General features: G+C 41.7%; 1 protein-coding gene across 2 annotated transcripts in view; it reads left to right on the forward strand.

Moving 5' to 3' along the window:
* The window catches only part of SHTN1 (shootin 1), a 54446-nt gene that overhangs the window by 17934 nt on the left and 11413 nt on the right, over nt 1-25099 (forward strand). The window contains exons 5-14 of one of the 2 annotated variants that reach the window (XM_063405231.1): nt 1750-1918; nt 4090-4187; nt 5134-5215; nt 6901-6995; nt 15695-15841; nt 17121-17274; nt 18336-18441; nt 20316-20398; nt 23275-23387; nt 23999-24052. In XM_063405231.1, coding sequence (XP_063261301.1) covers nt 1750-1918; nt 4090-4187; nt 5134-5215; nt 6901-6995; nt 15695-15841; nt 17121-17274; nt 18336-18441; nt 20316-20398; nt 23275-23387; nt 23999-24052 — 1101 coding nt within the window. The remainder of the gene's footprint in view (nt 1-1749; nt 1919-4089; nt 4188-5133; nt 5216-6900; nt 6996-15694; nt 15842-17120; nt 17275-18335; nt 18442-20315; nt 20399-23274; nt 23388-23998; nt 24053-25099) is intronic. The other variant, XM_063405232.1, reaches the window with a different exon arrangement.

A 25099-nucleotide genomic window follows, 5' to 3' on the forward strand; every position in this document is an offset into this window, starting at 1 on the left:
TGGAAAAAGTCAACCACTGCATTACATTTCAGGTGATTGTTTATGAAAGCAAAGCAAGGGCAGGGGAAAGGTGACCTCCGCTGCTCTGTTGATTGCGTCTAGTCTGATGAATTTAGCAAGTGTGTAATTTTCTATATTCCATCTCATCAGAAGTGCATTATTATTAAAGAATGTTTTTATCTCTCTTATATATTTTTGGTTGTGTAAAATGCATCTGAGCCACTTCATCAGAAAATGGATTACAGCAATTTTGAACCAAATTTCATTAGCAATGCTGACTGCCTTTTTTTTCTTTCTTTCTTTTTTTTCCCTCCCTCCCCATTCCCTGCCCAAAGTACATCCTTAGATATGGTAAAAATCACACCAGCAAGAAATCACTTTAATTTAGATGCATTAGCAATGTACTTTCTGGAGGTATTTACTTAATTGTTTGCATAATGACACTATATTAGAATTCATAAGATAGACAATCAGCATATAAGTAAGAAAATGAACACATTTATGCAACTTGTCTTCTTCTCTGCACTTTCCCTGTAATGCACATCCAAGGGCAGTTCAAAGACTCACTGTGCTCCGTGGGGCTGTTTGTCTGTGAGCTGACTGCACCATGTAGGGTTTCTCACATCACTCTCCCCACTTTCTCACTTTCATTCTTTGGGAACAAGATGGAAATTCGTGAATGAATCTCCCAAAGTTGAAGGGCTCAGGATAAGGGGGATCAGAGATGATTGCTCAGGTAAAAATTCAGGGTCAGATGGACTGTACTGTGTATGTTTTCTTTGAAGATACAGATTGAACTTCTGAAGTCTGTGTTGACTTTGGCATGGGGTGTGCCATTAGTAGAAAATTGATTCTCATTCCTAAACCTGAGCACAGGGAGTGCTTGGCTGGTGGGCATCACCCTGACACTTACCTGAGCACGCCTGGGGCTGTGCTGCACCTGCAGAGAGCTGCTGCTGAGGGTGTCTGGATGCAGGACAGTGAGAGAAATGATGAGAATTAAACATTTGCAGTGACTCCTGTTCAGTTTTTCTTGACCAAGACAGAGATGCCAGAGATACAATCTCTTCTGTGCCATCACCAATCAGTCCTGTTGAAGCATCCAGCCCAAAGTGGTTTCTGACTTGTGGGGTGACCCATAAAGAATTGATTCACGAGATGTTCTCTCATCTTATCTATGTTGACTGCAGTAATAACTCAAAAGAATTTTGAGATTATTCTGTTGTGAATAGGAATATAGTAATGGTAGGATTTGTAGTTTATAAGCAGAGTAGGGCATAGGAGAGGGTAAGAATTTTTATTTAACCAATTGATCCAACTTGGAAAACCAGATGAGCTTTCAAGGGCACAAACTGTTCTTCAGGTCATTCAGCTGGGACTCCAGTACATGTTTAAAGGTGAGGAGCTGAAGCAGCTGTCACAAAGCATGTGTAGAATTAAGTTAGCTTGATAGTTGATTTGATTTATTTAAACCTACACAGTATTTATTAAACATAAGTACTAGAGAGGGAAAAAAGGCATGGATAAAGCATCATGTTGAATTCAAGCCTCTCAGAGGAAAAAGTGGACAAGCACCCCATCCTCAGACCATTCTAATGTTGAATGGAATTTAATCTAATGTTACTTTTGTCTTCTTTGTTTGATCTTTTAATGATAAAGGACAAAAAACAGTCGACTTCTTTTTTTGTTGCCCAGCAGCTTAAAGACAGATTAACTAGCTTCTTACTGTTTGTACTTCTCACCTTTCAGCTGAACAAAGAAAACAAAACTTTGAAAAGAATTAGTATGCTTTGTATGGCCAAACTGGGCCCAGAAATTATCACTGAAGAGATTAACATCGATGAGGACGAATCATCCACGGATACAGAAGCTACCTCTGGATCATGCAATTCTGTGCACTGTCAGCAGCAAGTAAAAGGTGAGCACTGTTGCTGATCCTGCATCACCATGCAAGGCAGAAGTTGTGTGAAGAACAGCAGTGTTGGTGTGGAGCAGAGGCTGGTCCTGCTTCTGGGAGTGGTGAGAATCAGAGGATTTCCAGGAATGACTAACATGGTGTGTAACATAAATGGTGGGGGATATACAGCCTGCAGAGGAAGTTAAATGCAATAGGAAAATGAGATCTACCCAGTTAAGAGAGTTCAATGCTACTGAATCAGTAAAAGAAACATTTCCTAAAACCCTTAAGAAAATCAAAGTTAAGCAGAAGGACAAGGTCACCTTCAACTGCAATGTCATTATTTCAGAGTTTATCAGGCAGAACTCTCCATTTCTGTTGCCATTATGAACCTTTGTATGCACAAAATTCATTCATGTTCCAGACCTATCACCAAAAAAGCAGCTAAAGAGGGACTGTTGTACTGGGTAAAACAGCAAAGCTAGAGAACATGGAAATAGATTGATTAGACAGATCTGTGCCTTTTTTTTTTTTTTCAGTAATTTCTGATTCTTTTTTGGTGTCATAGTACCCTTTTAGAAACAGTTTTCCATCCTCTAGATGTAGGAAAAGGCAGCAAATGGTGTGATGCACACCATGCAACCCATCTGAATGGGAAATGAGACTCTGGAATACCTCCTGCTTTCACTGGAGGAAGGTGTCAAGAATACATTTAGAGAGCAAACACTGGCTGCAGATCAGATGGGAGCATTGTTAGGAGGGTGGCAGGGTCAAATTAGAGAAATATTGAAGAAAGGTTTTGCTGTATCTGCTTTCTGTCTTGAAGAACAATTCATTAAAGCATGAAAAGTGGTATTTTGGGGATCTTCTAAGTCCTTTAGCCTTCTCACCATTCCAGATAGTATTGGATGTTTCTTGGAATGAATTCTTCCCTCCCAGCACTCTTCTTTAAGGATACACTAATAGGGTAGTAAAACCTGAGGCTCTCTGTGGTGTGTGGATATGTTTTCTTCTCTGCATAGTGAGGTTGATACATGTATTGTAAAACCAGAATTAATCCAAATTCCATAAATTTCAGTGAGACTTTTTTCCCCCATTAATTTCTCTGGAGAGCACAAATCTGTAAGATGGACAATGCATATCAAGAATCTTCTGGGAAAACAGGTCTTTGTATTTATTTAGAAAGTGTATGCTTTTAAATTAGAAGACAATAAATCTGAGGCTCCAGAACTGGGAGGGGGGATGCTGGTGTAGAATGAACATTTTCAAGATGTGGGGCCAAACAGTGACAATCCAGCATGTCATCATCACGTGCAATTGATTACCCACAATTTTCTCAACTCATGGCTGGTATTCAATGAACAGCAGTGTTTGAAATACTGGAAGCAGGTGGGGAATGAGAGCACTTACTGAAAGCTAATATATATCAATAAATTTTGATTTTTGTGGTGATTTTATGTTAACCTAAACCTTGATATATTATGTATGCAAACTGATCTCCTGTTAAGAGGTGATTATAATCAAATGTTTTATTCCATTGTGAATTTAATTTATTTCATATTTTAATAATTAAGGAACAAAAATTCTGAGGGGAAAATTACAAGCATTAGCTCTTCCATCAGTAAAGGTTATATTCTGACTCTGTTCACATAATGTTACAAAGACTATAAATTGGCAGCTGTTCAGGACAATTTCTTCTGTGAAAACCTCCCAAGTATTAACTGCCTGTTGTTTTGTTTATTTCCCTTGTGACAAGAATTCACAATCCAAAAAGAATTCAAGTGCATTAATTTGTTTTAAAGGATGCTGCTTTAAAATTGCTTTCTGCTGCCTCCATACCAGAATATCTGTGATGTGACAGTCTCAAGACTAGGACTGAGGACTCTCTGTGGTGGCAGGATTGTCCCTGTTATAGCAGGAAATGAATCATTCAAAATGCAAATAAAAGACAGCAGGAGTGAACAAGGAGCTTACCTCAACAGAGTAAATCTGAAACTGTGGCCTAGTTATGGATCTGTTACTTGACACTTATGCACAGCTCATAAATTATTGAGCATGTTCCTTGATTACAACTGATGCTTGATCCGTAGTTCAGGTGTTTCATGCTCACCTGTACTTGCATTGCTGTGACATTTCCTTTGTTGTTGTTTTTCGAATTGAATATATTCTTCATTTCCTTGCTCAAACTGTAGAGCTGCGAGATCAAATCGTGTCTGTTCATGAGGAAAAGAAGACCCTGGCCATTGAACTGGAAAACCTGAGGTGCAAACTTGCAGAAGTAATTGAAGAAGTATGTATTGTAGCATGGAAGGCGAGACCACGGTAGTGTGGAGTCGGTACTTTGTGGAGCTTCTTTTGCTAAAAACGCTCAGTTGTGAAGTTAATTGAATGCTGCCTGATCTCCAGTCCTGCCACTGATGGATCACCCAGGGCATGTCCCTGGAAGGGACCCTCTGTGTCACAGTCCACTGTGGCTGGCACATGACTTCTCCTTACCTGTTTGATCTGTTCTAAAGCCCATATTACAGCTGTCACCTCCCCTTCCTCACAGCCCCTCACCCATCACAGCCTACAGGGCTTTTTCGGATTTTCATAAACCCATAGATATGTAAGAAATACCTTTGTAGGACACATATTAATCACTGGTGCTACTTCATTGAGTATATCCTTAAGTTTTGCCATTGGCAGTGCTGTGTCATGATAATTAGACCAGCAAATTGGCTTTTCAAGCCAGCAGTTTCATTCCTGCTTGAAAACTGGATGAGCCATGTACTGATGCAAATCAGGACTTAGTGGCTCTTCCTCTCTATGCAACACTTGCATTCAGAAAGGCACAGCTGACAGCACTTGGACACTAAACAGAGCCCAGGAAAAAACAAAACAGGACTGTATTAAATGCAAACTGTATTGACTGTATTAAATGCAAACAGTCAAGTAACTTTTCAACCTGGTGCTATGGCACCTAATCCTGCAAGGTTCTCAGGATCATGTGTTTGCAGCTGTGACTGGAACATGCCATGGGAAGATTAGTTCATAACCCTTCTGTGACATCTGTTATAACATCTGTAAGGTGGAGTAAAAGTGCTTTCCATCCCACTGGAAACCTCAGCAGCAAGCCAAACCTAAGAAACAGAGCTACTGACAGCAAAATACTGCTTGCATTATGTATGTGCTGTATGCCTCATGCCATTAACTAAAATGCTCTTGGTTTTGATCTGTTCTTTATACTTTCCTAGGTAAATAAGTTGAAAGAAGAAAAGGCTGTTTTGACAACCGAAGTTAATAAGCAACAAAAGCTGCTGGAGAAATGTAACAGAGGTGTGTAGTCTCAGCAGGTTCTCTGAGGGTTTGCTGCAGCCTTTGCAGGAGCTGCAGAGCTTTTCTGTAGCAGTACAAAGAGGAGGTTACAGAACAGTGACTGTGGTCACTGCTGCAAGCACTGCGTCAGCTCATGGACTGTTCCAGGCTCTCTGTACCCCAGGAAAATGTGACAATGTAAATAGCAGGTGGTGGGTGAGAGGAGGGAAACCTGTTGTGTGGCACAAGTGGCAAACTAGGGCAGGGGCACAGTCCTTCACAGAGATGGGGTTTGAACCTTAGTCTCCTGCTTTCCTAAATCATTACACCTGTCTTCCTTTCAGTTAGGATGCAGCTTCTAAACCTGAATGTTTAAAGTCTTGGGAGGAACTTGTTTTTTGTTCAGAGGATGATGAGAAAAAGGCAGGAGTGCTAGAATGTGAGAAATCAAATTTCCAAGTTATGGAAGAAAATCAGAAATTTTCCTTATTGGAAAGAGAACAGAGGTAAAGCCAGGGCAAGGAAGGTCTAAAAAGAGATATGGCTCAGAAAAGGAAAACTTTTGCTTAATGAAGGTGAGTGCTTCTACATGAGTAATAGTTGATCCCAAAGAAGTTTAGAGGAGAGGGAAAAGTTTTTAGTGCCTTGGATTACTCTGCCCTTTGCTCTTGTTGCTTATTAAGCCTTAAGAAATTAAAAATAGTTTGATAAAAAGCCTCATTATGTGTTTCCCATTTTCCTGAAGTGGAAGACAATGGGTCTGGCTGAGATGCAGTAGGGCATATCCTGTAAGCTTCCTCCAGGTGTCCATCTCTTACCCCTTCCATGTGTCTGCATCTCTTAAACCTGTGACAGGCAGTACTTGAAAGCTCTTACAACACCAGACTTCAGAACAGTTGATTAAACAGATAAGCTTGAAGCTTTTCATGGGGTAGTGTGGCAGATGAACGTTTTCTGACATTTTTTCTTTTTTGTAACCATTATCGAAAGAACAACCCCTAGTTTCATATTTTCCTGTTTTCCTGGATGGAAGAGTTGAATTAAAGCAAGATTTTTTTTTTGTTTGCATGAAATGAGCTACCAAAGTATTCAATACCTCCTGTATCCTGTGTTTATGTGGCACTGTGTTGGAACTGTGCCTTCAGTGCATTTCAGTCAGAGTTGATGAATTTATCTTAACTCTTTATGTGGGGGTTTTGTTGAGTATTTTTTGTGTGTGTGGTTGGTTTATTTGCTTTTTTAAGTTAGCATCACTTTGAGAGTCAGGTGTCCTGGGATGTGTATCCCACTGCCTAAATTACCACTTACTGTACCTACCTTTAAAAACTGTTATGCTCATCTCCAAACCAGGCAAACAAATTTGAATTCCTTGAGAATAGCATAATCTTTGATGGATTAAGCAAAGCTCTTTTGAGGCAAAGAGAGGCAAAATACAGTCTGTGGTACTTGATGCCTGTTACTGGAGATTTTGAGTCTGAAGAGGAGGAGTATTACTCTGTTCAGAAGATTAGTAACAGTGCATGTATGTGGGGAGATTTAGGACAAATATTGCAAAGACTGTATATGGAAATGTAAAACTAGGTCATGCTGTCAGTCAAGGATTCATGGTGCTAGGGAATAGCAGCTTATCTGAGTAAATCAAACAGGACTTCTTCTTTTGATCTATTCTACTTCTCCTTCTGATCTTGTTTTATTCTTATGAACAGTGTCTGTGCTGGCAGTAGAGGAATATGAAGAGCTTCATGAAAACTTTGAGCTGGAAAAGAACCTGCGGAAGAAAGCAGAGTCATTTGCACAAGAGGTGAGTAGTCAAGGTAAAAATGAAGACATTGCAAGTGGGCAAAACCTTAAAAGCCTGGATGACTTGATTTCAATTCCCAACTCTTGTCCAGCCCCAGATACTACTTAGGTAACATCTAATGGCATTTCATCCATAAAAACGAGTTTACTGTTTCAACAAGCATTTATAAAGCACGTTGGAATTATTCATGCAGTCTTGCCTGTGTTCCCTTTCAAGGCAAGGCTTTAAATTTATCATGGGCTTAGTTTGCTGCAACATCCCCATGTGGAAGATGTGGTTGGAACCTGGAGGGGTTAGTTGTCTTTCTGGTGATGTAATTTGAAGGACTGTTTTTTCCTGAAGAATATGTGGGTTCCTAAAAAAGGTGTTGCAAAACTACAGCATGAATTGAGGGACACATTTTGAAAGATTATATTGAAAGTACTTTTTGTAATTGACTAACGAGCTGACATGCAACTTACATACAATGCCAAGGAAATGCTGATTATTTGTGAATAAGTGTTTCTTGGGTTTTGTCATGATTTAGTTGTTGCCTCCTCCAGAATGTGGGCCCCTGTTGGTGCAGACTGTCAGAGCAGCCGTTCACTTAAGGTTTTCATTCCATAAAGTTCTGTTATTCAGAATGGAATCACTGCAACAGTGAGCTTCAGGCCTGCATTATTCTTCCCTTTTTGTACCTGCTTATCTTCCTGTGGTATTGTGCTGTTTAGACAGACTTTCAGAACAGTTTCTAAAATACATGACCAAGTGACAACAAAGGCATTGCTGATTCATGTTTATGGAACCAATATTTAAAATTACTTTAAAAACCTGTTATCACTGGCCTGGTTTCACACTGCTGGTGCCCCCTGAGTGACCTGAGACATTAGACAGGCTCTGGCCCACAACTGCATCCACAGCAGCTTTCTGCTCCAGTGAGGCTGTGGGAGCTTTCTCTCTCAGGGATCGTGTCGCAAGGTCACCGCTGTGTTTGGAGAGCTGAGTTTCCTAGGATGTGCTCACAGTAGCTGTGTTTGGATTGTGCTAAGGATGTTCAGGGATTTTCTGCTTGCTTTCATTACCCTCCTGTTTTCTCTTTGTCTGTGAAATGTTTCTTTTAAACCTCAAAATGCCTGCTGGATTTTCGCGTGGGTTTTGCGAAAGCCACAGTAGTTGGTTGTGATAAGCTGTGCAGTGTCAGGAGAAGGAAGAGCTCTGAGTAAAGGGCAGCACTGCACCTTCAGTGCTTTGTTCTGGATTTGTTTGGAGCACTTGGAGAAAGGAAGAAGGCTCCAAGTAACGTGGCTGTCACTGCAGCTGAAAAATGGCACATCTCAGTGTTTTGTATTAGTGTTTGTGATATCTCAAGCAGCCACCTGTGTGTTTTAGCTCAGTAAAATACAGAGCTGCTGCCTGTGGAGGTGCCTGTGTGGTGGTGGGCACGTTGTCTGTCCAGGGGCTGAAGCACCTTGAGTTTGCCTTTATGCTGTGGTTAGCCCAAGCATTCAGACTCAGCCCTTCCCCTTTCTCCATGGCTTCATCTTCTCTCTTTGCCTTATGGCTGCACTGGGAGGAACCAGGGAAGTGCCTGGTGGGGGCTGCTTTTCAAAGGGATGCCCTTGGCCTGCTGCCCTGCTGACAGGTGAGGAGGATTCCCCACAGAACAGGAGCATTGGGAGTGCAGGTGTGAGAGATAAGGGGCAGGTGAGCCTGTGTGCAGAAGGGAGCACAGATGGGGGAGACGAGAGACATGGAGCAAGAGAGGGAGGGAGCAGGCACATATAGGAGTGAGGGAACACTTGAAAATCAGAGCTTTTGATTAAAATAAAAAAAACACCCCAATACAGCTTTAATTATAGTCATGCTGCTGGCACCACCATAATATATATTTAATTAATCAAAAGCGATCCAACTTCAAACATTAGAATTCATGCTCTTTAGAGGTTCTAAAGAAACTGAGTAAATATTGTCAGCCGTGGTGTGGAGAGGGGGAAGGAAGAGGAGAGAGGTTTTGAAGTGAGTCACAATCCATTGTGAAAGGTACAGGAATCTGCATAAAAGAACTAAATAAATAGAGTGTGTAAGGGGCGGAGGCATGGAAAAATCTGTACCTACCTGAATAAAACAGGGTTGTTAACACAGGAATCTTGGCAAGCTTAACCAGAATTCTAGTGTCAGGTTTTAAGAGACACTTTAAGATCTCTCAGCTGTTTGTGGAGCAGTTTATAAGAAAACAAAGGAAGGCAGAGCGTATCTTGAAGGCCATTGCAATAATACAGAGGTAGCCCTGAAAAGCACTCTCTCACAAAGATGAGCAAAATACAATACATGCAGCCAAAGCAAGCCAAAAGCGAAATAACACGGTGTGAGAAGCAAATTGAAACTCTTAGCCGTGTAAAAAATCTCATGAGTTTAACAAAATAATCTTGCATGAATGGTTTATTAAACATGCATCCTGCCTTGCAACAATATTTTGTAAAGTGATGTTGAGGTTTAAGCCCAGCTTGGCAACTCTGTGCCACACAGTTGCTTGCTCACCTTCCCCCAGTAACATGGGGGAGAAAATTGGAAGTTAAAAATGAGATAACTCATGGGTGGTGATAAAGACAGTTTCCTAAGTAAAGCTAAAGCTGCACCCAAAAGCAAAGCAAAACAAGAAATTCATGCATTGCTTCCCATGGGCAGAGAGAGGCTCAGCCTTCTCCAGGAAAACTGGGCTCCGTTAGGTACAGCAGCCACTTGGGAGGACAAAAAACATCACTCTGAGTGTCCCCCTGTGCTTCTTCTTCCCCCAGCTTTACATGCAGAGCACGATGCCACGGGGTCTGGACTGTCCCTGTGGGCAGCTGGGGTCAGCTGTGTCCCCCCAGCTCCGTGTGCATCCCCAGCTCACTCACTTGGGGTGGGGTGAGGAGCAGAAAAGGCCTTGACTCCATACGAACACTGCTCAGCAATAATGAAATACCTTTCTATTATCAATACTATTTTCAGCACAAATCCAAAACACCGCCCCATACCAGCCACTATGAAGAAATTCCAGCCAAAAGCAGCACAATGAACAGTTTATTATTAGTGTATGCTGGTGGAGAGATAATCCCTGCACCTGAAATGCTCTGGAAACCTCATAGAGAAGAAGCAGTGAGCTCTCAAAGTTGACATTGAGCTCACTGTTTTCCTGCCCTCTGTATCTTCGACAAAGAGAAGTGTCAAACTGCTGAGCAGTTTGTTGGGGTTCCTTTCACTTCTGAGGCTTGCACAGGCTTTTGTTCAGAATGCACAGCTGGAAAAAGAAAAGAAAGGTTTCCCGGGTGTTTATGGTAACCTGTAAAACAGTTTGCTGTTAAGAAGTTGGAAGGCTGCATTCAGAGGAACTATGATCCAGATGAATTAAAAGAATTCAGTGAATCTCTAATATGTATTATTCATCTTTTCATTGACTTTCCCTCCTCAATGCTTACACCATCCTACAGCTGTTTATGCTTTTAACTATTGCCCAACAAAATGTGTGTATTTAACTTGTTTTTCCTCAAAATTCTTGCATCACACACCTGGGCCAGTGCACGAGTGACTTTACTTACTCTGGGACTGACTCTTCCCCTATTGAAAGATAAAAGGTGGCTGTCAACTTGGGGAAAATCACTGTCACCCTTAGCAGATGTGTGCACCACTCATGAGGCTGCACGCAGTGGGTTTGGTTATCTTGATGACATGAGCTCCCAAAGACCTCAGATGCATTTGAGACCTTTTGGGTTAATTTGTGAGGACTTTTGCAGTAACATATTATTACATCTGTGAGTGCAAAAGCAGCACTGGAGAAGCAACAACGTGCTTGCAAGTGCCACACTCTGTGCTTTACTGAGGAGACTGGTGTCTGAAGATAATTTGCAGTCCAGCTGACTGAACTGGATTTAATAATTAAAGAGACATAAGTAGTTAGTACTTGAATTCTCCTGAGCTTGGATGTTACCACTTTTGAAGCATGATGTAATGCTAATATGTTTCATCAAGCTTTTTCCCAGGAAGAGGCTTGGGGAATGGTAACAGATGTATGCTCTAGGAAACTCTTTAGTCTCTTTCTCTTCCCCCCCTTCTCTTTTTGTTCAGGCAATTAGTCTGTGGGGGACAAGAAGAGGTTTCCTCCTTTTTTATGTGGTGTATGATCTACTTCTGAATCTCCTAGGCTGTGTCTAAATATTGTAAGGCTGTGAGCATTATAGAATCTATCACTATGCTTCTACCATGACAAAAAGAAAACTGCAGGAAATGAAGAAATAAATAACAATAGAGATTAGTTTCCCCCTGTATTTTGTGCAGTTATGCCTCATAAGTGAAGAATGAGTGCTGTAGTTTGAGAAACCCTTTTGTGCAGAAATAATGCTCTGTTTTTAAGGAAGTCACATTGTTGATGGGAATGCAGTCTGCTCACACTCAGAAGTACGTGCTCCAAGTACCTCTGTGGTGAGAAGCAAATGATGGGCAAAAAGTAGGCTTAACTCATCTACTCCAGTTCTCCCATTTTGACTGAATTAAACCTCTTCTTTTGAGCCACAAAACTTCCTCATGCTCTTTAGAAACAGTCCCTTCAGAAGCTGTCTGGCAATTAGCCAGGTAACTAAAATCAATTGGATTGTGTCTTCATTGGTCAGAAGTATGATGAATCATCAGTGAGTGACTCTTGGCTGTCCATATTATGCATATGCACTTTCTCATGGTCACGCTGCTCACTTAATACAACTAGATTAGACTTTGACTCCACTAAAAGAGTTTTTATATATTTTTGTTTTTCTGATTAGCCGGTGAACTAAAAACCATACTTGGAGTTGTATTTTAATCCTAATTTTAGAGCCACTTAGTGCCCTGTCAAGCCATAATTAGACATGATCATTCTGTCCTCTCCATCACATAAAATCCTTCAATCAGCCTGTTCTTTTGGGAAGATACAAATGCCTTGATCCTACCTCTTTTGGGACTTATTTGAGGTCTGAACACAAGCTGTAAGGCTTCAGGGTGCACATAATGCAAAAGGCATCAGCTCCTGCAAACTGTGACAAATGTGAATGGGTTACCCCTCTGTGACTCACTGGTTCCTCACTAGGCTGTGCAGGGCATGGGGCAGTGCTGCTGTGCATTAAAAAAAGGACCAGCTGCTCACTGGAGTGATTTTCTCTTCTGTTTGACACTTCCCAAGTTTGACTCTGCCTTGCTACTTACCTTTGGTTAATTTATTTATAATGGACAGCATGCCACTGATTTTTATTTTACTTTTTGCAACCATTGATTACCATATTAGAACAACATCTGCTGTATTGGGACATTTTTCTCCCTTCAAACTGTAACTAAGACAAAGAGGTTATTGCTCACAGCAAATACCCAAGGTAGATGGAAGTGTAGCCACACATGGATATTAAAGAATTTCCTTTGTCATTGTTTTGCTCCTGGGAGAAGAGTTGGCTGGAAAGCATCCAGTTGTATCCTGAACCTTACTTGAACAAGGGTTGGTGTTCCCAGGGATTTGACACTAACAGAGTTGCTTTCTAACTTTTTTAATGAGGAAGAATTCCTTTTTCAGCCCTGCTGTAAACAGAAAACAGCTGCAGTGAACACTCTGTCGGGTAAGGGCCTAGAGCAAGGGGCTGAGAATGAGGTGTGGCCTCACTGAGGTCAAGAGAAAAACTTCTTTTATTTTCACCCCCTTCTTTTCCACCTTCCCAGTTCTCATGAAATCTTTGCTGATGGAAAGTGGCCAGCTCCCAGATTTCCTGTACTTTGCAGCCTCTCTTTGTAAACTCAGACAGTGGAAGCTCCAGAACTGGTTTGCCCAAAAATGGGTGATTTTAAAAATTACACTGATAGGTGTAAGCCAACTGTTTTTCTTTGTGATCTGCCTTCAGCTGCAGGTTTCCAGCAGATTCCTGCACTATCGACCTGTGTGTCCAGCACTGATTGGGATGCTCTGCAGATAACTGTCTAGCAGGTGGCAGAGTCGGAACTAATCCATCAATTGGTTAAATTCCACCTAGTCCAAATAATCTTGTTAGTAGCTGTTTTGCCCTTTCAGCAGTCACTTTAATTAATATTCAGGGTTCTGCAGACGGTCAGGTTTCCGCCCCGCTGAAGCAGGAATTGATTTTTTAAATTTTAGGTTGGAATTGATTTGCAAGGGTCTTTTTTGTCCTATGTGAAACAGTGCAGCCTCTCAAAAACTTGGAATCAGTACCACCAGCTTGCTTGACACAACTGTCCTGTCTGGTTTTGTCCCTTGCACTTAGAATATGTTGGCACTTAGAGAAATTGTGTCAGTCACTTCTGAGATGGATGGGACTCCTCATGAGAATTTGGTTCCCATCTGTCTGATTGCAAATAATCAAAATTTTCTTCTGTGATGTTGAAGACACTTTCATACTTGTGAGCAGGAACGTATTTGCAATTTCACGAAAGCAATTTGTAACGCTAATTGAAAATGCAGGACTTGAAGTGAAAGTTTCTGAATGAAAACGTTTTCATCCAGGTCTTCAAAAGGATTTTTATCGTTTTGTTGCAGAAGTACATGAAACAAAGTGAATATGAATTTTCTACACTTGGTGAAGTATCTGCTCAAGTTGAAGAAATCAAGTTGCTCTACTTGATTTCTTCTTGTTTTGGCAGCTTTCTGCTCCCTCAGGCTGGAACAACTCTGGTTGGATTTTGTGACAGAAACTTGGTGAATAAAAATCTGGAATTTATCACCTTAAACTAATTTTCAGATTCCAAAAAAAAAAAAATTCAGGTTTTCACTTTGCTTTGAAAGTTCACAGTGGGTAAACTGTGATGTTTGCTGAGGTTGGCTTCTGGAGAGAGGTTGTTTTCTGTCAGGGTTAAATAACTTCTGTGAGTGACTTAAGAGGAACACAGGAAACTTTGAGACAGTATTGAGTTGTTTTGCAGTGCTTTAGAGGCCTTTCTCAATGTTCAAAGATGCTGTTTCTTCTAAGAATATGAAGTGTTAAATGAGTTGCAATAAAAAGGCAAACCTTTATTATGGATTGTTGTGGGTAGCTTTGATTCTGAAATTCTCTTGCCCTTGAACTGTTTTTGCCACAGCCCTGCTAGTATAAGGTAATATAAGCATAAATTGGTTTGAGTGGCAGGATGTGGGGACAGATGTCCAGGGCACATTTGGCTGTGCACTGTCAGCAGTTTGTTCCTGTTCTCTTTCTAACAAAGTGCGGCACCAGCGCCTGCCTTCATCATTTCCTCTCCATCAAATGCCTCCAGTCCTTTGCTGCCTGCCCCATGGCACAGCTTTGCCCACTGGAGTGTTCAGTGCAGGATTCATTGGTGTTAGGGCTGCATCAATTGACTCTTCCTGGCATGCAGGGTCAGGCAGGCTGCGAGGGGAGCTAAAAGTTCAGCAAAAAAAAAAGTTCATGTTTTCTCTGTCTGTCTGCACAGACAGCTGGGAGCTGCTTGCTGGGAAGGCTCAGCTGAAGCGTCTGTGCAAAGAATGCTTGCCACAAGCATCAGCTCATACTTAATATCTAATTGTATTAAAAGAAATAAATCACAGAGCGTTCCAGTGGCACCAACGGGGAAGGAACCGTATGTCGTTATCTGTAATTCTGGTTTGTGAATAAATAGGATGGGAATCTGAAAAGATGTCATGGCACTTTTGTATTTCTAGTGCTTTTTAAATGTCTCCTTGCTTTTGCTGAGCTCTGCAACAGTGTTTTTGCAGTCTGAGGGAGTACCTGCGTTCTCAGGCTGTGCTCTGTTCTGCTGCCAGAAGTGGCTCTGCTGACCTGTGCACACTCAGATGAAACCTCAGCATGACCCAGTCCCTGTTTCTGCTCTAAGAGCAGGCACAGCTGAGTTTGTCAAGTGGAAGCCTGCGGTGCCTGGGGCAAAACCTCTACCTGAAAGAGATGTCAAGGTGCAGAATAAATGCACTAGGAATTTTTTGTTGGGAAGCAATTTTTTTTTTCCTAGTACCTAAACAGTCTGGGAGGAACAGATCTCATAGGGAAACTGCATATGCTGACAACTTCTGCACCTCTTAAGTGAAGAGTGTGTGATTGTTTTTATCCATGTCAGTCTCTAGACCTTTTGATTTTTGCCTGCTCCCCACAATGCATTCATTTGCTGCATCAAAAATGTAACTTGGGAAGAGGAAGGAACACAAGGATCAGAACTAAAAGGCTGAAATTGTCCTAAAAAAGCCTTTTCCCAGGGCAGGTGCCTACACTGATTACACAGATATGGACTGAAATTTGTTTCCTGAAGAAATGAATTTCCATCATTCACATATGCAGCTCACCCTCAAGTAAGTGGCTTTATGCCAAGGCTAGCAGATGTGTTTGAGGATATAGCCTGTGAATTCATAGATGTTTTATCTTCCACCTAGAGTTCTTTTAGTGTTTCCAGAGCTCCCAGAAGGGGCTCAGGTTGTTCCCATTTCCAGGAAACAACTGAGAGATGTATTTATATTCTGAATGCTGCCAACATGTGGGTGATTGAGGTGTAGCAGTGGGTGGTTCTGAGCAAACACCTGGTTCCTTTCAGTGTGAGCTTAGCTCTTGGGAATTTCGTTCTCAAACTTCCTCCCCTTCCTTCTCAGCTTCTTCCTCATTATTCCTACCACATTAACACCATGGTAATATCTCATTTTCTTTCCAACTGCTGTTTTAGCATCAGACTGTGCCTGCCTGACTGTTGTTTTTGTTGGGGTGGGCTTGTTTTGGCAGATGTTTATTGAACAAAACAAGATGAAAAGACAGAGCCAGTTACTCCTGCAAAATTCTGCTCCTGATCAACAGCTTTTGAAGGCTTTAGATGACAATGCTAAGTTAACCCACACATTAGAAGAAGAGAGGCTTCAACACCAGCAAAAGGTAAAAAGGCATTTCTTTTCATCTCATCTTGAAGTCTTCGAAAACCTCCTGAATTTAAGGAGTGCTGTGTCTATTTGAGATCATATCCCCTGGTAAGAGCTTTGAGTTGAAGAACAATATTTCAGAGAAGGTTGTGATTCTCTTCTTCTGAGTCAGTGTTGAGATATGAGTACAGAACTGGAAGGCTCCTGAGCCTGAAGGCTCTGGTTCAGGGAAGAGTTTTATTCTGGGTGCCAGTAAAGTGCAGTTACAAGCAGTGAGTCAGATTCCATCAAGTGAAAAAATGACAAGAGAATATTTTGGACACTGAGTAACACAAAGGGTGTCTTGGGGGTATAAGGAAAGAGCAGGAGGGGAGAGGGTAGGCAGTGCACATCAGTGCTCTGGGTCTTGCTGAACAAATGGATGGGGGAAAGCCAGACATACTGGAGTGGGGAGGTGAATCTGCAAAGTGGTGTGAGAGGAGGTAAACTGATTGGATATAAACAAATATATTCTCTGAAACTGGACGAGGTTGATCTCTTTACTGGGAGAAATCACCATTTCTTCTCAGGAAAGCCTGAAAATGAGCTTTGCTGTAGCCCTGAGGCCTGTTCCTGAAACTCTGTTAGCAGAGTAATACTAGGGGTAGGTAAACAATTCCTGTCCTTTCATCAATGCAGCAATACTAAGACTGTGCAGTCTCAATGCTCTGAATGAGTGTTTTGGAAGAATTGCCAGTTCATAGAAAGCCTCTGCATCTTTGGCTACTTTGAAGTCTAGAGCAAAATGTATATATTTAGGGAGCTGTGAAGTTACTGCTGTTCTGCATCTGAATGCTGCCTCTGAATCAGATATTCCATAATTCCCCCCACTGGTATCTGCATGAGTTGAGACAAGAGAGTTTAAATAATGAGCCTGTCAGTGGAAGCAGTAAGAGAACAAAAATGTCAATGTTCTCGTGCTTCAAACGAGGAAATGTTCTGAAATGAAATTCTAATTATGTGATAAAAAACTCTATAAAAAGAAAAGGGAACAACGTAAAGCTTAAGTACTTTGGAGCTAAAGACATTTTAAAGAAGAGATAAAGCAAGTTGAGGTCATAACAGAAAATTCTGACATCTCTCAGAAGAATCTTTCCAGCTCTCATTCAAAGTTTTTCCTTTTTCTGGGACTTGTGCTTCACTCCTATACTATAACATGATGTTTCAGGCATAACTGTGCCTAGTGGGTTATTTGGCAGTGGGAGGGACAGAAAATGCCTTTTATTGTGATGAATGCTCTTGTTTGCCAACTGCAGATTAAAGAATTAGAAGAGCAACTAGAGAATCAGTCACTGCATAAGGAGATTAGTCGCCTTAAACAGCAACTAGAACTTTTGGAAGAAGACAAAAAAGAACTGGAGCTGAAGTGTCAGCACGCAGAAGAAAAAGCTAGAGACCTAAAGCATTCAGGTAAAATTGTGTAATAACTTTCATTTTAGGGGTAAAGTGTGTGTGGGGGGGGTTGGTGTTCATCTACATTTGAGACCCCAGAAGCTTTTGTGTAGCTGAGATCCAGACCTTTGCTTCACTAGGTAAAGTACAGCAGCTGCCTTCAGCTGCAGAAACACTTTGTCCAGAATATGTGTGAAGGAATAACCTTGTAAAACTTCTGTAAGGAACAAAAATCCTGTACTTAGGTTGCCCTGAGTCTTACAGATGGATAAATATATGGGAATGGGTGTCTGTGTGAAAGACACAAAAGATGATACCTGGACTTTAAAGTCACTCTGTTGAATTTTATTTTTTTTCCTTTTAAAATTTAAAAGCAAGTTTAAAATACTGTAATTTTAATTTGAATCCATCATCGCAAGAACGAAGAACCATATCCAGCTTGGAAATCATATTCTTACTTCTGCTATAACCTACTGTACCCAGAACAATTGCTAAGGATTTTTGTAACTGAAAGAAATTCAATGCTTGTTTTTTTTTTCTCTGTTTCTGCCCTTCTCCAGTTAATTATATTTGACAGGATTTCAGGTGCAGAAAACTAATTTCCACATTTTAGATCTGACATGAAAACAAGAGAGAAAAAATTCATTCTGCCACCACCCAATTTTGACCATTTTTCGGGAAGGCTCACACCATCAGCAAGAGAGAAGTCTGGAGGTTGAAATTGTCCATTTCTTTCCTCTCTTGTTAGTTCATTCTCAAATACAACCTCAGATAGACTGCTGCAGAAATGGGATCAAGTTTTCCCTGCTCTGTCCTTTTATGTGAAGAATCCTGTGTGAGGGAGAGTTTGAGTTTCAGTAGTAACTCAGGTTGGAGGGAGCTGTTTTAATGGGAATTGTTCTTGGTATTGTTCTTGGTAGAAAATATCAAAAAATGAGCTTCTGGCAGTTGTGTGGTTCAGTCTTGTTTGTTCTTTAGTTAATTAGTAGAGTTTTTCCCTTGAACCATCTGCGTTGGTTCTCAGAGGAGGTGAGAGAGCCCAGGAGCTGACTGTGCTTTGTTTTCTTGCTCCTGTGCAGTTGATGAGCTCCAGAAGCGAATCCAGCAGTCTGAAAATCCCGCCCCGCCTCCTCCGCCGCCCCCGCCGCCGCCTCTGCCGCCTCCTCCTCCTCCCAACCCCATCCGGTGAGTGCTCACACCCGGGCACAGCGTGCTGCTCTGCCCAGCACAGTTCCTTACATCGGCTGCCATCCCAGCAGGAAAAGTGTCTCTAAAGGCAAAATAGGCTTTCTCCACCCTGCTGGGGCTCCTGAGCAGCAGGACACGCTCAATTCCCCGCCTGCCCCCAGACTGTACACCCTGTCCAGTTCTGAACTGAAGCTCTGGACTTCTACACTAACAACTCGGCACTATGGGCGTGTGAAGCTTAAAGCTTATATTCCTACTTTATGTGTGTGTGTGTGGTTTTATATATTCTGATTTTTCTAAAGGTTTCAATCCAGTTCTGAACTGTGTCTGCCTTGCCAAGCCTAACAAATTGTCTAGACTGTGACTTGGGAGGAGGAGGGATACCTGTCTCCTCGAAATTTAGGAGATTATTTTTTTCCTCTATTCACCTGATAGCTGTAATTATAGACTTGTGAAATGCTTTCTATTGCCAAGAAAGCTCCTTTGAACCAAAGGATATGTTAGATTATTGTGTGTCCCTTCATGTCAGGTACTGATGATGAAAATGCAGACTCCATTGAGTTCCCACAATTACTTTCATAATTTAAAAAAGGATGAAAAAAAAAAAAAAAGGGGGAAAAAAAAAAAAAAGAAAATCACTACCCAGCCACTCAGTCATCAAGCAGTTTTGGGCAAAATTACCAAAATTTGGCTTGATTTCTGCAGAGGACTGTAAAAGATGACCAGTTTGTGCTGATGTATCAGGCAATAGACCCAAATGAATTAACTAAACACTAAAGGGTGTTTAGTTGATTTTAAAAACTCAGCTAATCCGGTCTGCTTGGTTTTAAAAATAAATGGACTTTGATGACAGTTTGCACCTTGTGTAATAGAAATAACATCCAGAAATCTTGTTAACTACTATGTTAAACATATGAATAGATGTGATTATTGGGGAGAATTCATCCCATTGTGCATCTTGCATTGTTTTTAGAAACTAAGCATGCTCAGAAAGATTATATTTGGCCTTTTGCTTCTTTTATGTCCATTAACTCATTTGGCCTGCCTGCTCCTTTCTCACTGATGGATAGCATGAATTAACAATGTAAAGGTGTTGTGGGGTTTTTTGTTTAAATGTATGCCCTTTACTGTTTGGAATGGGTGAAACTATTAATTTTAAGCCCTGTAGTAGCAAAGTCAGACTATTTCCTCATGCACTGTGATGTGTGTGGATATAAGTTGTTTTTGGACATAGGCACTGGATGTTGCATTTTTCTGGGATGGTTTTGACCTTCTAGGCAGGGATGTCACTCTGCTGTGTAAGGAAGGGTGTTGAGTAGGGAGTGAGTGGCCTTACTGACACATCAGATGTGCACAGCAGTTTGTACTTGTTCTTGAAGGTGAATCATTTGCTGGTGTGGACTTTTACACTGTGAATATAGTGAGGGGATAATTATTTGACACTGTAGGGAGATTACAAACTTGGAAATGGTGAGTAGATACTGATCCCCATATTTAATTGTCCTCTGGAGAACAATACTTCAACATCTACAGCTCTTCTTTCTGTTTATTATGCCAGAACAGCTTCTGTTTGTCATGTGTCACAATGAGACACTGGCTTTTAATATTCAAATCTGGAGTGTTTTGATTTGTGCCTAATGTCTGTTAAAAAGAAATAAATTTCTCTGGTGCATTTTGATGGGAGGCATTGTGGGGGGTAATTCAGTGCATCTGCATTCAAGAGCCATTAAATGACTCTTTTGTGAGTGGCTGTATAATCAGGTATAAGCAGGCTGGTGGTGTGCCCTGCTGAGGCTCATTCTGCCAGTGGGTGACCCAGGACAGAGTGACAGTGTGCACTTTTCATTTTTCATGTTTCATTTTCCCCCAAGGTCTCTCATGTCAATGATTCGCAAGAGATCTCACTCCAACACCAACGTGAGCAAGAAGGAGAAGCCTCCTCAGCAGGAGTCAGGTAGGGCTCATCCCTTCTCAGGCCGTGTGGTGATCACTGGTGCTGCAGGAAAAGCTGCTGGAAGGGAACTGGGCACAAAGATGGTTCAGATGCTCCTGGCTGTCAGCATTAACCACAGCTCTCTGTGCCCCACACATTGCTCTGCCCTGCAGCCCAGGAATGCGTGCACTGAGATGGGAGGTGATGGTGTCTTTGGTGCTACAGCTTTGGTGTTCCTGTGAGGGGTGGCTGGGGACTCTGGGCTTGTCTGGGTCAGAGAAAAGGAGGCTGAGGAGTGACTTTGTTGCTCTCTACAGCTCCTGAGGAAGGAACAGGGAGGTGCCAAGCTCTGGGATCCAGTGACAGAACACGTGGGAGTGTTTAAAGCTGCATCCAGGAATGCTTAGGCTGGACATGAGGAAGGATTTATTTATGATGAGAATGGTCAGACACTAAAACAGGCTTCCCAGAGAAGTTGTTGATGCCCCAAGCTTGTAAGTTTTTGAGGCCCTCTAGAACATGCTCTAACTTTTGGTCAGCCCTGAAGTGGTCAGGCTGTCAGACCAGATGTCACTGCAGGGCCCTTCAACAGAAACATTCCATTGTATTCTACTGCAAACTTCCTCAAGATCCCAAGTACATTTGTGTGGCACTCACTGCCATCTCTGCCTCCACAACTGAACTGGTCATCAGCATCCAATTCACTTTTTCCAAAAGGATTTGAGTATAAACAGTCTTTGAGGCTGCAGGTCAAAAATCTCAAGGGAAGACCTCGCACTTGCTGTAACTAGAGAAAAGTTCTAATCTTCCTGCTTGAGCTGCAGCATGTGCAGGGCTTTGTTACCTGGAAGAGGCAGAAGACCAAACCTACGAGCATTAAACAGAGAGCAGGCTATATTCATAATTTCTGAGTTATGAATTCAAATGAAATTCAGGGAACTTCCACATGGCAATTTCTTATGTCCAGAGCCTCTCCACAGAGCTTGTTTGTTAAATACTTCAGTTTTCATCCCTCAATTCATATCTTGTGAAATTACCACTCAGAGCTGACTGTAATTCTAATCCTTTAATAACACTGAAAACCTAAAACAAAACAGTCTTGCACTAAGGTGGCTCTGCATGCAAAGTAACAGCTGAAATTGCATTTTATTGTTGTTAATGGAAGCTGGAAACTTAGTAGGTTGAGAACAGGAGTTAAGTACAGATTTACAAATGACTGTGAGTGCCTGAAGAGTCAGAGCTAGTTAGACAGGCATTGCCAGTTAAATAACCAAGAGTTTTCTTGCTGTTTCTCTGTTCCTTCTGAAACAGCAGGAGTTTGTTTGTAGTGAATTGCTTAATTCATTTGCTGCCACTTAAACAAAGAAGGGAACCTGGCTGAAATTATAGGATATAACTGTTAAACCCCCCCTGCTGTTAGCAGACTAATGGTATGTAAGTCAGGCTGGATTGTTGTGTAGAAGCAGCAGGGAGGAGGTGGGGGAAGGAAGGTGTTGCTGCTCCTCCCATTTTCAGGTGAGGAGCTGAGGAATGGAGGGGCTTGGGCAGGTCCCTGGGGGAATTTCCGGGAACTGGTTACCAGTGTGAGAGAAATGAGGTTGTTGGTCTGGATGGAGTAGATAAAGAGATGACTTTAGTGAGATCTCTGGTGAAGAGTCAATCTCATCTTTCAGCAGAAGTCCAGTTATGGGGCCTTGATCTGTCCTTACCTTGAAGCATGCCAGCTGTTTTGATTACACCTTTTTGTTGGGACTGTCACAAACAGTGATTGCAGGAAATACTGTGAAATTCACTCTAAGTTCTCTACTCCCCATCCTTTAATTATTTTTTAGTAAACTTAACAGTTCTGACCTTTCTTCAATTACATATAAACTGTTTTTCCTCTTAATAGTTGAACTGTTCTTAAAATAAAAATTTTAAAAAAAGGGAGAAAGTTCTTTCTTGATCTAGTTATTATATCAAACTTGAGGCTTATTTTGACCCCTTTTAAGGACATAAAATGAGTGGTTTCTATCCCATACCACCAATTAAGCTCTTATATTTGAAACAGTCTGTTTGTGAAATTAAAGCCTGACATTAAATCGGCTTAGAATACAGAAACCACATTTCTATGAATCATCAATAGTATCCTGACAAGTGAGAGAGCAGAAGTCTTTTTAAAATTCCTGTTACATAAGGTACAAGGTTGCAACTTTGAATAGCATCAACCCTATTTCTCCAAGTATTTGCTTTAAATGCTCTTCCCTCCCCTTTCTGATATGTTAAGGGTGTTTTCTTTTGTTATCCAGAATTCTGATAAGTTAACAGGTATTATTTAGGTTCATTACATGGCTTCCCATGTCATCTGAATATTTTGCAGTCCTGATACCAAATCTCTTGAAAAAGCAGCCATTTCCTTTCATGGCATTTCAGTTTTTAACTTGATGCAGTGTTTTTGAAGGGGTGGTTTAGTTCAGGCTGGGGTGTTGGTGTGTTGTTCCAGCCAGGTCCTCAAACCCCTGTGAAATGGGAGGTGTGGTTGGGAGTCATGGGGCATCATCAGCTTCTCCTCTGTCAGTGGAGCTGTGGAAATTCCTGCTGAGCCACAGTGGAAGCAGGGCTGTGTTCTTGCAGTCCCTGGTGCTTCAGCTTAGAGCACGGAGCTTTTTCAGCTCCCAAACTGTTCCAGGAGCTTTGTTTTTTTCAGGATGTAGGCCCTGCTTCTGCCCAAACTGCTGCAGCTGGGCATTGGCAAAGTCAGGATCCTCAGTGTGGATTGGCATTTTATCCTTGAGGAGCCTGGGGCAGCTGAGCTGATAGCAAAGATCCCTGTATCCAGAATTAGAACATGGTTTTTACTTTGTACCATTTCTCTGCAGTTCCTGTCTGAAATGTGATCTGCTCTTTGACTTTTTTAGCAGGTGAAGAAGTTACAGATCTGAAGAGGCAAGCTGTGGAAGAAATGATGGACAGGATTAAAAAGGGAGTTCACCTGAGACCAGTCAACCAGTCAAGCAGGCCTAAAACAAAGGTTTGGAATAAGCAGCAGATCAATAATTTTGGCTAAGTACAGTAATTTACACTGAAAATAAACTTTTCTGTTAAATATTCAGAAGAATACATTTTCCTCCCCTCATTTACTTAGCTTGATTTTGGATAAAATAAAATAAACCTGAAGAACAAAGAAAAAGAAGGCAGCAGTAAGTAAATAAAGGCCAGTTTCTTTGCCACAGAAAAGCTCGTAAACAAACAGCTGCTAAGAAATAAAAGCACAGAGAGAATACCTGAAGTGGTTAAAGGGGATGATCAACAAGTAGACTGCATTAACATTTTTTTTCTTTTATGCAACACTTACACCTAATACCTGAACGTTGCTACTGTAGAACATTGCTTACCTCCTTCACAAAAGCATAATCTTCATGTACAGTCTGTGATTGACAGTGCTGAGAGCTGAGGCTCTTCTCTTCATCTGAGTAGGAAATAGATGGAATGTTCACCCTGTGCCCACAGGAGAGGGGACAGAGGAGTGTCACACACCCACAGGCTGGGCACCAGCCCCTGGGTGAGGGCTGTCTGCAGGTACAGACTGTCCTGGGCCATTTCATGCAGCTTTTAACATTTGTGTGTTGTGTTTGGTTACAGCCAGAAACACCAAAGCCCTCTGAAAGTGCAATGAAAGAGCTCAAAGGGATTCTGGTAAGGGAACTTTCATATTGTATTTCATTTTCTTCTCACTGAGCTCACAGGGCCTCCTGTGCAAACTGAAAATTCTGCATTTTGGTTTGAAGCTATGGGGCAGTTTGGGAGCAAATCCCCCAATTCCACCTTCGACTTTGGTTTGACTTAAGGATTGGTTTTAGTCTTGCTAGGAGAATTTGTTTTTGCACTCCGCTCTGGGTTTGTGTGCTCCTGCCACTAGAGGGGATTTTGTGGTCTGTGTCTGCCATAGATTCTTTGGAAACTTTCCAAATACTCCCAGTGGGGATGCTTAGGGATGGAGAGGAGCTGAGTGTCTGTATCTAGTCCAAAGTAAACTCCCTGGACTGCACATACACCAGATGTAGAGTTGTCCTCAACAGCTATCCTTCCTGTGGCAGATTTCTTGTTAGCATAGGTGAAGTTTAAATAAAGCAATAACTCTGATCTGTCTGCATTTGTATATGGAAAAAACCAGATTCTGAATAGCTGTCCACATAACCCCTTACCACAAAATAAAAACATTAGGCACATTTGGTCCAGCTGAGAGCAGTGGTTTGCTCCTGTTGTGTCTTTTACTCAAGTGTTGCATTGCTTGTTTTTAACTGGTTGTTTCTTTTGCACAAGAGCTAAAATCCTATCAGTCAGAAGGAGCTGCAGTTCTTGCTCCCTGACTTCTGTAACCCTGAAGCTTTTCAAGTGCCACTTTGGCACGTCAGGTGAAATTCTGCCAGTATTGAAGCAAAATGCTTCACTTGCACTCTGCAGAAGGTGAAGATAATCATTCTCTGTGGTTAAACAGCCCTTACAGAAAACAGTTCAGTGGTGTTTTGAGGGATGCAGGATGGTACAGAAGAGTGTAGACACAGCCTATGCTGTGATTGAAAATCACCAGTGAGGCACCAGTGATGTGGTAAAAGTTGCTGTTCTCCAGTCATGTGAAAGCAGGGGAGGAATGGAAGAAATGGTCTAGAGAGTCACCAGACCCCAATGCTGAGCCCTAATTAGAGGGACTCATAATTAAATGCGGCAGTTAATAGGAAAGGA

Source organism: Prinia subflava, chromosome 9 (assembly GCF_021018805.1).
Source record: "Prinia subflava isolate CZ2003 ecotype Zambia chromosome 9, Cam_Psub_1.2, whole genome shotgun sequence".
NCBI lineage: Eukaryota > Metazoa > Chordata > Aves > Passeriformes > Cisticolidae > Prinia > Prinia subflava.